Raw genomic sequence first — 12,494 nt, forward strand, 5'->3', positions numbered from 1 at the left:
AGAAGAAGATTCAGCAATAATGACTGTCCTCAACTTCAATGTGTTGAATGAGCTGGATCAAACACGTGGGAGGCAGGCTTAAACAGTTATCTTTTTTATCTCTTTTCTTTCTCTCTTTCCCCCCAACCCCCTCCATTTTGGTTTTGTCACCTAATCCTTATGATAAGGAAAAACAAGCTCAAGGAAAAACAAAAGGAGTTTTCTCACCAGGCCTCTCTGGGTTGGTGTAGGGGGGTCACCTCTCTAGAAGACTAGGTGGCCCCAGGACTTCTTAATAGTGGGTTAGGGGAGAGAAGGGGAGGAGCTCAGCTTGAGTGACTCCTGACTTCATATGTCCAACTGAGCTTAGTGACTCTTTTGGGAGTATATTTTAGATAGCCTCTTCAAAGTTTCAGTACCACGATTCAAAAATCAACTTTTGGGTTCCTCTTATATCTTGTACATCCTTGAGGGTCTCTGTGTATGTTTTTACTGGCAAAAAGGCAAAATGAAGAAACCGTCTCTCGCCCCACACACCCCAAGCTAAGCTTTCTCACTGCTTCTCTTCCTCAGGTGCAAATCGGTAACCCCTGTGAGGGTTCTGAAGGAGCTGGTCCTGGTCCTTTATGGTAACAACAGGCTGACCCACCTGAACTTGAGCTCTAACAACCTGGGAATTACTGTGTCCACGATGATTTTTAGAACCTTGAGACACTCAGCCTGCAACCTCAAGTATCTGTGGTAAGCCTTTGGTTTCCCGGATCTGTTCCCAACATCACCCCTAGGTTTGATGACTCATGGGGAGAGTAGGAGTGAGCATGGCAGTGGAAGGATACAGAGAAAGGTTAGCAAAGGGCAAAGGTACATGGGTGTGGAGCAGTGGTTCTCAAATTTTAATGTACATCAGAACCACCCAGGGGGCATGTTAACACACACATTTCTGGAACAAACCCCTGAGCTCCAGCAGGTCCACTGTGGGGCCTGGTAATCAGCATTTGTATCAGGCCCAGAGGTGATGCTAGACTGTGGAGTCTAGCTACACACTTGGAGTAGCACTGACTTGGAGGCCATTCTGCTTCTGGAAGGGACAAGGAATGCCAGAAATCAGCTTTTGTTCATGGAGCAAGGGGATCTCTAAATGAAAACCACTCTGCCTGGGACTAACTGCCTGTCTGGGGACCTCTTTGATAGGTTGGAATCCTGTGGCCTCACCTCTGTGGTTTGTCGGTGCCTCTTTCTGGAGCTCAGCAAGAACTCCAGTCTGAATTTCCTCAGCCTGGCAGACAATGACCTCTCTGACATCCAGGTGAAAGGACCGCAGAAGCCCTTTGACATGTCAAGGTGTGCCCTGAAAGAGCTGTGGTAAGTCTTCCTGCTTTGAGGGACAGAGTAAGGGCGGCAGTGGGAGTATGTTTTGAGGAGCCTTGGAGATTCCCCTATTGTATTTACCTATCCTGTTAACACATTTCTTGTCATCTTCATTCTTCCTACAATTCTCCATAGGCTTCAGCGGGACTGTGGGCCTCTTGCCTGCTAGCCTCTTTGGTTTAACCCCTTAGGCTTCTGCCAACCTTCCTAAACTCAGTGGTTTTCAACTGGGAGTGATTTTATCCCTCAGAGGACATTTGACAATGTCCGGACACATACTTGGTTTCCACAGTTGGAAGGGGAGGATGTTTCTGGCATCTAGTGTGTAAAGACCAGGTCTGACCAACATCCTACAATGCACTGGAGGGCCCCTCACAACCAGAATGACTTGGCTCTGGAGAACCCCCTACAACCAGAGTGATTTGGCCCAAAGTTCAGTAGGACTGAGACTGACAAACTGTACTTTGACCTACCTCTTTCTCCTTCTTGAAGCTTTTGTTTTTACTTGATTGAATTTTGCCATGATGTTGGAGTCCTAGACTGTGGCCCAACTGAGGGTTTGAGAAAGAAAGAGAAAGAAGGATGGGTATAGCTGAGGCTAACCTTTCATCTGCACCTTCCTCAGCCTGGAGAAATGCAACCTGTCGGCAGCCAGCTCTGAGGGGCTGGCCTTGCTTCTCACCAGCACCGAGAGAACAACTCGGCTGTGTCTGGGGTTTAATCAGCTCCAAGATGACGGTGTAAGGTGGCTGTGTGCTTCCCTGAGTCAACCTGAGTGTGCCTTAGAGAGATTGGTGTAAGTTCCTCTTGGCTCCAGTTCTAGAAATGAGTCTCCAGGAGGGTCGGCACTGGGGAGAATTATGGCTCCTTCACTGGGGACCCATTTATATCCTTGAAAACTAACACGCATTGAGCAGTTATTCCACATGCTAGGCAGTGTTGTAAAACACAGATTCTGAGTAGCACCCCAGGTTTGTTGAATCAATTACTGGGAGGTTGGGCCAAGGAATTCAGTTTTAGCAAGGACACCAGGAAATTACGGTTGTCTTAGTCAGCCCAGATCTGAGCTCCCATCTCCAGACACAGAGCTGGCTCTAAGGTTGGGGTGGGGGATAAGACCAACACGCTTCCTGCCTGCGTGGATGATGTAGTTTCATAAGTTACCAAGAAAACCCGACAGTAGTGCAGAAATGAAGAACAAAGAATGAGTACACAAAGTGTTAGGGTTGGTTTCCCAGTAAGGTGCCCACTCACCATCTTATGTGAGGAGGCGATGGTTGCAAACTTGCAGAAAGGATAGAAGGAAGCCATACACCGAAGGGATAGGATGGCAGGAGTAATGTGAATGGGGCAGGGGAATGAGAGAAGATGAAGTTGCAGAGGCAGGAAGATATCTGGAATACGCCAGGGCAGTGTAGGAATCTGTGTTTTCTTTGGGGTGAGATGAAAAGTCCTCTGGGGGTTGAAAGTTGGACAGTGACATCTCTGAAAAGTCACTGAGGCTGCCCTTGAAGGATGGACTCCAATGTGGGCAAAGGAGGAGCAGAAACAATTCCCTGCAGACCAGGCAAGATGGTATAAGGAAGTCAGCCCCATGGGGTGTAGAATTTCAGGGCATGTTGGAGGGTAGAACCAATGGGACTTGGCGGTGGATTAGAGGTGGTTTAGGAAGGAAAGGAGCCCAAAACCCCTGCAAGTGATGGGCTTGGGCAGCTAGGGAAGTGGGGGTGTCATTTTCTGACATGGGGAGGAGTAGAGGGAGAGCAGCTTTGGGTGTACGGAGTGTGGATTGGGACATGGGAGCAGGAGGTGCCTATTCATCAGCCATGTGGAGGTGTCATGAGAGCAGGTGTACATGGAACTACAGGGCTCCAGGGGGTTACTGGTCTGGGATGAATGTCCATTTGCAGTGTGATTACGCAGATCTTTTCCTTGTTAGCCATGTCTGCTTCCTGGTGAGGGTGTGGAATAGATGGAGAGTTGAGTTTTCCTGGGGTCAGATATTGTGCAAGTGAGTATAAAAAAATGGAGAAGGGGGCTGGCCGAGTGGCTCAGTTGGTTAAGAGCTCACTCAAGAGTTTGAGCTCTGAGCAACAGCGGTTCGAGTCCAGCCCGAGCTGAGCAGCCACTGAGCTGCCAATAGGTAGCAGGATGGCTCAGCTATAAATCTTAAAAAAAAAAAAATGGAGAAGGACAAGGGCCTGAAGGCATCCATGGGGGCGATTATGGTGAAAGACTATGGAGTCTGAGTCTGGGAGCCAGAGGTTGGCACTCACCTAGCACTGGGTCTCAAGAAACCAGAATATTAGTAAGAAGTTAATGCAAATATAACATGAACTGATATACATGTACAATTATTTGTTGTATTTATAATATAGTCTAATATAATATATAATATAATTAGCTATGTTATAATTATATTTATATACTTTAATACATAATTTATGATGCCATATTTAATATTATAAATAAATATATAAAATACATTTTAATAATATATAACATATGTATTAATATATTTATAATCATAATATATTCTCCATATAATTATAACATTAAATATAACTTAAGTTATATTTAATAATTTAATATATCATTGCATAACCATATTATATGTAATATGTATAATTTATATAAGATTTATTATGTTATATATGTAATACATGTTATTATATATCTCTGTTACATAATACCTATATATCATATATGTATCTATAAGATCTCACATATTACATGTAATAGTATATATAATTTATATAACATGTAAGATTTGTAACAGAATATATTACATGTAATATCTATTATATAATGCCTATAGATCTATATATATATAAAATCTCTCTATGTTGTATATCTCCTACCACTTGTAAGTACTGTCCCGAGCACTTTGCATGCATGAATCATTGACGATCATTGCTTGTGTGACAGGCCACCATAGTCTCCACCTTAGAGCAGCAGAGCTGAAGGCTGAAGGAAGGACACAGGTTGCCAACAACAGTTAGTGACAGCTGAGTGGCATCTGAACCCATGACTGGCTCCAGAGCCTGAGGCTCATCCCCAGCTCCCTCAGAACTACTGAAAATGTTTTTCCTCTATTAATTTTAATTTTTGCTTAAATTTTTAAAAATTCTCACATTAAACTTTATTTTTTCGACATGTAAAAAGCTGTACATACTGGGGGTGCCAAAAAAATGTACACAAGTGGACACTTTGGTCAACGTTGTTCAAGCAGTAGTTCGCCATAATCAGAAGTGTGTGGACACTGATGGTAACCACTTTGAGTACCTCTTGTAATTGCATAAGTCAAATGTAACTTTTACGCATCTATTGTTATCATTATATAAATATATTGAGTATTACAATTTTAATAGTTTTCCTTTCTTAAAATGTGTATACATTTTTTTGGCACCCTCTGTATTTAATGTGTACAATTCAGTGAGTTTGGGGATAAGTTACACCTGTGAAGCTATTACAACCATTCAAGGCCATGGGCATATCCATCACCTCCCAAAGCTTCCTCCTGCCCTTTATTATTATTATTACAGTTGTAGTGGTGGTAACACTTAATATAGGATTTTCCCTCTTAGCCTATTTTATGCGTAAAGACAGTATTATTAGCTGTAGGCAAGATGCCATATAGATCTCCAGAACTTATCTTGCATAACCGGAACTTTGTACCATTTCACCATCATTCCTTTATTTTTGTTTGAAACCCACTCCTAACTAGATGGTCACATTCTTGCCATGCTCATTGTCCAGCCTGGAACTGGACAGGACAAGTAAACACACACAGATGCTCAACACATCCCAGGCTGGGGCCCAAGGAGAATCTATGGTGAACTTGGGGGATGGGTGCTGGTGGCTTCTGCCCCAGGTTTGGGCTGCCTTCCCAAGCATCTGTCTGTGGCTCTCGTCCCCAGGCTCTGGTTCTGCCAGCTTGGCATGCCCAGTTGCAGGTACTTGTCAGATGCTCTCCTCCAGAACAAGAGTCTGACGCACCTAAATCTGAGGAAGAACCACCTAGGAGATGAGGGGGTGAGGCTTCTGTGTGGAGCACTGAGTCATCCAGACTGCAGCCTGCAGAACCTGGAGTAAGCTTCATGCCCCCCTCTCATTTAGTGGGTGGTGGGAGTACACTGTGAGTGGACCTGCAAAGTCCTGAGTCCCAGGTGGGGTGTGTGTCCTGGGTGTAGATGTGATTATTGGCATAGAGGAGCTTTAGGTTTGTGGGAGGTGGTGGGTAGGGGTACCTGTGTGGGGGGGAACTGGGGTGACTGTTAAGGACCAACCACAATGTGTGTTGGGGTCCCCAAGACCACCCTTGGGTTTGATTGTTCACTAGGAGGACCCCAAGAACTCTGCCTGCAGTTGTGTTCATGGCTATTACTTACTACAATGAAAAGAGACAAAGCAACATCAGAGGGAGAAGGAGCATTAGGCAAAATCTGCAGGAAGCCAGGTGTCAGCTCCTAGGAACTCACTCTCTATGGTCACCCAGGGCCATCTTAATGCCCCCCGCAATGAGCTGTGTGACAACACATGTGAAATGCTGTCCAACAGGGAAGGTGTGACCTACACACTCAGTGCTCCAGATTTTTTACTAGGCTCTGGTCCTGTGCACACCTCCCTAGCACATTCTGAGATTTCAGACTTCTACGAGGAAAGCAGGGATTCAGCATAAACGATGTTTGCGCAGTTTAGGCACAGTGAGTCACTTTTATCAGGGAACAGGGAAGCTCTCCTGGAATCCGCATTCCTGGACGCTAACCAAAGGCCATCCTCATCAGCAGGACTTTCTAAGGACAGTGGCCAGGCATGCTCTGCCAGCTCTCCTGCACACTATGTCTATGTCTGATCTTCTTTATCCCATGTCTGATAAAGACGTTAAAATGAGCTTCGAGTCTCCCTAGTTTGCCAGTCATAATATAAATGGTTTTGTGTATTATTTATGCCTGTGGATGTTTTTGAACATAGAGACCATATCAGTCTCAAAAAGGCTCATGACACCTCAGTAGAAATATAGGTGGCAGTGGAAGCTATCCAAATAACCATAGAACAGTGTGCTAAGAGATTTTGGAAACATTTGCCTATAATTTTTTTATTGACATTAATAGTATTGGAAATATTTTAATGGCCTAACATGTAGCTGAGCCATAATTAAATATAGTAGAATATTCTTGCATTGGTCATGGCACCCACATGTGCCTGTATTTAAATTTAAATTAATGAAGATGAAGTTTAGTTACAAATTCAGTGCCTCAGTTACACTAACTACATCTGAAGGGCTTGGTGGTTACATTTGGTTAGTGGCTATTATAGTGGACAATGCAGCTATAGACTATTTCCACCATCATCATGGAAATTTCTATTGGATGTTGCTGACTCAATGGAAACCAAATATTAGATAAAACGAGTTCCCACCATTGTCCTCCAACCACTGCATTCTCCTCTTTGGGGGCCACCAATGCTTTCAGTGTCCTTTTAAAATTTTAATCTTCCCGGGCCGGCCGAGTGGCGCGATGGTTAAGAACTCGCTTGGGATGCCAGAGGGCCCCGGTTCGGATCCCACATATGAGGGCCAGTGACACTGCCCTCTACAGCTAAGATGCTGAACAACAGCTCAACCTGGAGCTGGGCTGCCGTGAGTCGCTGGCGACGGCGTAGGCTGCAGTCCCTGTGGCAGTGGGTTGCCATGGGCTACCATGTGTAGCCAGCAGCCAGCGTGAGCGGCCAGCCGCCGCAGTGAGCGGCCGTCCAGAAGCCGGCGACTGATCTGCCTCTCCAGGGAAGAGCGCAATGATGGTGCCAACTTGGGCAAGTGAAGCGACGTCCTCCACAACTAGATTGAAGAACAAAACGACAGCAACTTGTCTGTTCCCCTTCCCCAATCCCCCAGCACTGTTCCAATCCCCCCAATTCCCCAATAAAAAATCTTTAAAAAAAAAAATTTTAATCTTCCCAGAGATCTTCTGTGCATATATAAGTGTGCTTTTACTGAGCTTTCAGTCCCATGAAACATGCACCTCAAACAACATACCTGAGAATGTTGCATACCAGTACAAAACAACCTTAAGTCTTTTATGATGACATAGTGACTTGTTGAATGAGTGTACTGGTTATGTAATAGTACTTTGATTGTTTCTAATCTTATGAAAAAAGGTATAAAAATTATGCAGTGTATCTCTGTGCCATTTTGGACATGTAAATATGCTTGTAGAATAAGTTCCTAGACCTAGAATGGCTGGGTCAAAGGGTATCTGCAATCAAATTTTTAACACATCCTCTACTAACACTGTCACCATCCGCCAAGAGCCCGCATTATCCACATCTTCATGTACAGTGTCACTAAACCTTCTTGTTCTCCATCAATTTGAGAGGTAGAGTAATAGTAGCTCCATCTACTATTTATTTTTCCATGAATATATTGAAACTCTTGCAAGAGTAGAGAGAATAATATGTAATCTACCCCATTACCCAACTTCACCAATGGTTGATTCATGACCAGTATGCTTTTGTCTAAACCCTCAGCAATACTCTCCCCTCAAGATGATTTTGAAGCTGGTTCCAGGGGTCATATTCCTTATTTGTGAACTCAGAGTTCCTGTGTATTTGTATCTCTGTGAATAAGAATGGAATTGAGCACTTTTGGAATGTTGAAAGCCATTTGTGTGAACTTCCAAATGAAAAACCTGTTGATAAAACTTGACTATTTTTTCCCCTATTGGGTTTTTTTCCTACGATCTGTAGGCGTTATGCACTAGGCAAATTAGCCATGCTGGATGTGACATGCATAGATGTTTACCTAGTCAGCAGTTGCCTTGACAGTTTTAATGATGTGGGCATTTTTCATCTAGTCAAGCTATTCCTATATGGCTGAAGGGTGTTGCCTTATGTTTGTTTGCTTCTTCCACCTAAAGGTGTCACTCTTTCATTGTTTCACCTCCCTTCTCCCTCTGTTTCTGTCTCTGTGTCTCTGTCCCTCTGTCTCTTTCCTCTCTGTCCCTCTCTCCTCTCTATCTCTCTCTGTGTCTCTCCTTCATCTCTGTGTCTCTTTCCTCACTGTCTCCTGTCTGTCTCCTCTCTGTAGCTCTGTCTCTGTCTTTCTCTGTCTGCCTCTCTCCTCTCCATCTCTCTCTCCTCTCCATCTCCATCTCTCTCTGTCTCTTCTCCATCTCTCTGTCTCTCTCTGTCTTGTTCCTCTCTGTCTCTCTGTCTTTCTATCTCTTTGTCTCTTCTCTGTCTCTCCATCTCTCTCTCTCCTCTCTGTCTCTTTCCTTTCTCTCTGTCTGTCCCCTCTCCCCTGTCTCCCTCTCCACTCCCCTCCTCTCATTCTGTCTCCAAACACTTACCTGGATTCCTCATCCTTTTGATACCATAGCTCCTTTTGGTACCATAGCTCATTCTTGAAGTTGAGGTCTGCCCTAAGTGAGATGTTGGTGTATTTTCCAGCTCAAGTATTGAGGTCAGAGGCTGAAACACATGTTCTGTGACAGCAGAGGGGAGCCTGGGCCCCTGCAGTGAGAAGCAGCGCTTCCCAGGACAGCCCTGCAGGGGTGGGTGGGAGCCCCAGTGTTGCAGCCCCTCCTCTCTGTGTGTCACAGGGAACTGGAGGACCAGGTGTGGGGGCCTCCTAATCAGCTCTTCCTCTTTGTAGGGCTCTGTCATCTCTCTTTTCCTTGGAATAAAGTGAGGTGGACTGGAGCTTATAAAGAAGGCATAAGGATGATTTCCCTCCCCTTTTTGTCTGTCTTTATTTTGCAGTTTGTCGGAGTGTTCTGTCACTGCAGAGGGGTGTTGGGAGCTGGCTGACATCCTCAAGCACAATCATAATGTGAAGGTTTTGGATCTTGGGAAAAACCGTGTTCAGGATGAGGGAGTGAGGAGACTGTGTGAGGTTCTCCACGATTCGCTGTGTGCACTGAACACACTTGGGTGAGTCAATGCTGCCCTTTTGCAGGGAGCACCCCTCCACCCCATTACTCTGGGGTGGGGGCAGAGTAATAAGTGGTCAGTCACCTTGAGGGTAAGAAGGAGAGACATGGTGAGGGGCAAAGTTCTTCTTTTAAAAATCTCTTTGCTGGTAGGTATTTCTTTCAATCAGTATATTTTGGATAGAAGGTGCTGGGGGAAGTGACATGCCACCTGCCCTGTGAATCTTCACTCTCTATTGGGGAGACAGATTTTTCTTTACTTTTTAAAAAAATTATATTCTAAAATTTATTTTTCAGTTATAATTGACATACAGGTGTACAGCATAGTGATTCAGTATTAAGATGTTCAAATTGGCAGTTACAAAATAGTCATGGGGATGTAAAGTACAGCGTAGGGAATGTAGTCAGTAATGTTGTAAGAATTATGGATGGTGTCAGGTGGGGACCGGCCATATCGGGGGAGCACTTTGTAAGTGAAGGCAATTTTAACCACAATGTGATGTGTTTGCTCAAACCAATATGATGGTTTGGCGTAAGTAGAGGATTTGGGGTTTAATATGGCTCAAATGTAACCTGTCTTCACACAGACAATGGTTTATTATTTTTACAAACTGCTTAGGGGCTGAAGGAGACTGCACTGAGGAAGTTAGGTTTTGAGATGAACCTTGAAACAGGAGTCCTTGTCCCCACCCACCACCCATCCCCCAAAAGGAAGGGAGGGAAGAAAGTATTCACAGAGAGTGATGGCGTGTTCAAGGGCCCAGAGGTAGAACAGAGTGATGGGCCCGGGAAAAGGGAGGACACCATGCAGGAAACAGTCCTATAGGCCAGCTATGGTTTGAGTGCTTACTATGTGCAGGAAATGGGAAACCCATGGCAATTATCACTTCATGCTCCAGTGGAGAGACCCTAGAAGGGGGGTAACTTTATACCCATTCTATAGATGGGGCAACTGAGGCAAGGAAGTCACTTAGCTAAATAATGATGGGAACAATGACCCAATGCAAGTCTGATTCAGAAGCCAACTCCCCCCACACACACAGAGCTTTATTGAGAGATAGTGGACACATAACATTGTGTAAGCTTAAGGTGTACAATGTGTTGATTTGATACACTTAAGTGTTGCAATATGATGACCACCTTACTGTTGATTTGATACACATCATCTAATTACCACTTCTTTTTTCTGTGTGTGGTGAGAACATTTATGATCTACTTTCTTGGCAGTTGTCAAGTATATAATGCAGAGTTATTAATTATAGTCACCATGCTGAATATTACATCCCCAGGACTTATTCATCTCATGACTGGAAGCTTGTATCCTTTGACCATCATCTCCCCATTTCCTGGCCCTGACAACCCCCACTCTGCTCTCTGTTTCTATGAGTTTGGCTTTTTTAGGTTCCACATATAAGTTAGGTCATACAGTACGTGTCTTTCTCTGTGGAAACCCTGCCATATGCAATGGCATGGATGGACCTTGAGGGCATTGTGCTGAGTAGTAAAAGTCAGAAGCCAATACTTTTCACCACTTCTCTAACCTTCAAGAAATATCTTCAGGAGCAATATTCTTTACCTTGTAAGTAAAGAAGAAGCCACCAGATTTATACAAGCAACCCGGGGTCATATTTATGCTTTAAAAAGAGTGAGGTTCTGATTTTAAGCCCTCACTCTCCAGGTGTTTTTCTCTGGAGGCAGAAATGAATAAAATGTCTGCAGCAATTATTGCATCATTTTACTGATGAATCCCTTCCTGATTTTCAGTTTGCTCCCATCCATTCTCATTCTCCAGCATTGTAGCCTGAAAGCAGGTTCCTGCATATCCACATTTGTATGTACAGAGTTCCATCTTTACCATCTAAACCAGGGATTCTCAATTTTGGCACTACCGACATTTGGGGCTGAATTCTGTGCTGTGTGGACCATCCTGTCCACTGTAAAATGTTGAGCAGCATCCAGGGCTCTGCCCACTCGATGCCAGGAGCACCTTCCCAGTCCTCAAACATCCCCAAATCACCACTGTGAGGAAATCCCACCCCTGATTAAGCAACGCTTGTCTAGAAGACCAAAGGAATACTCTTAAAGGTACACATTCAAGGTCAGTGGTATGCTTTATAGCTGGTGGCATTAGACCTGAGATATTGGGGCAAATCTGTTTGACATTGGAGCCCATGTTTTTCTCATACCATGCTCTTCCTGTCCATTAAATGGTACCTTTACCTGGAAGCATCCTCTAGGTCCTACCCCGCCCCTTTCAACCTAAAGAAATAGATTCCTTCCCTCTACTTTTCATGCATTGGTTTTGCATGCATAGCCACATGTCACATTTTTTATAGACTCAGATGGAAATCCCTGCTATATTAAACTGACATAATACACGTTCACTGTCGTCTTTGTATTCCTAGTAGCTAGCCACCCACATGTTCAGATTTTGTGTTGTTGAATTGAGAAATAAGATGGAGGTTGCACAGTAGTGCTAGTGGCTTCTTACTTCCATCTTTCAAGCTGGCAGCCCTCCCTCAAACTGAACTGCTAAGAATCCACTGCCACAAGCCTATAGGAGCTCAAAACCATCTTCACCCCTCTGGTTCTCACTGGGGGAAAAATGGTTGAAGCAGATCACCCAGGAAAGCTCTTCATTGGTGGTCGCAATACAGAAATAAATGAGAAAGCCCTTGAAGCAGTATTTGGCAAATATGGCTTAGTAGTGGAAGTACTCTTAATGAAAGATCGTGAAACCAACAAATCAAGAGAATTTGCTTTTGTCACCTTTGAAAGCCCAGAAGATGCTAAGGATGCAGCCAGAGACATGAATGGAATGTCCTTAGATGGAAAAACCATCAAGGTAGAAAAAGCCACTAAACCATCATTTGAAAGTGGTAGTTGTGGACCACCTACCTTCATGTCCAAGAAGCAGAGGCTCTCCAAGAGGCCTTAGAGGCAGAAGAAAAAGAAATGGAGGAACCAGGGGACCTCCCTCATGTGGAATGCACATGGATGATGGTGGCTATTCCATGAACTTTAACACAAGTTCTTCTGGGGGACCACTTCCAGTAAAACGAGGACCACAACCACGAAGTGGGGATACTCCCCCTAAAATATCTGCTCCTTCAGTACCAGTTTGCAGCAGCAGTAGAATGGGAGGAAGAGCTCCTATATCACATGGAAGAGAGAGTTATGGAGGCCCACCTCAAAGGGAACACTTGCCTTCTTGTA

The 12,494-nt window shown here is 44.4% G+C and overlaps 1 protein-coding gene across 1 annotated transcript in view; it reads left to right on the top strand.

Annotated features, from left to right (window-relative positions):
• LOC109373742 (NACHT, LRR and PYD domains-containing protein 13-like) overlaps window positions 1–12,494 on the top strand; it is a 32,701-nt gene that overhangs the window by 16,513 nt on the left and 3,694 nt on the right. Inside the window, exons 5-8 of the mRNA XM_019627851.1 lie at window positions 553–720; window positions 1,973–2,143; window positions 5,268–5,438; window positions 9,109–9,279. Of these exons, the coding sequence (XP_019483396.1) occupies window positions 553–720; window positions 1,973–2,143; window positions 5,268–5,438; window positions 9,109–9,279 (681 nt within the window). The remainder of the gene's footprint in view (window positions 1–552; window positions 721–1,972; window positions 2,144–5,267; window positions 5,439–9,108; window positions 9,280–12,494) is intronic.

Source organism: Hipposideros armiger, unplaced genomic scaffold, assembly GCF_001890085.2.
Source record: "Hipposideros armiger isolate ML-2016 unplaced genomic scaffold, ASM189008v1 scaffold_742, whole genome shotgun sequence".
Lineage (NCBI taxonomy): Eukaryota > Metazoa > Chordata > Mammalia > Chiroptera > Hipposideridae > Hipposideros > Hipposideros armiger.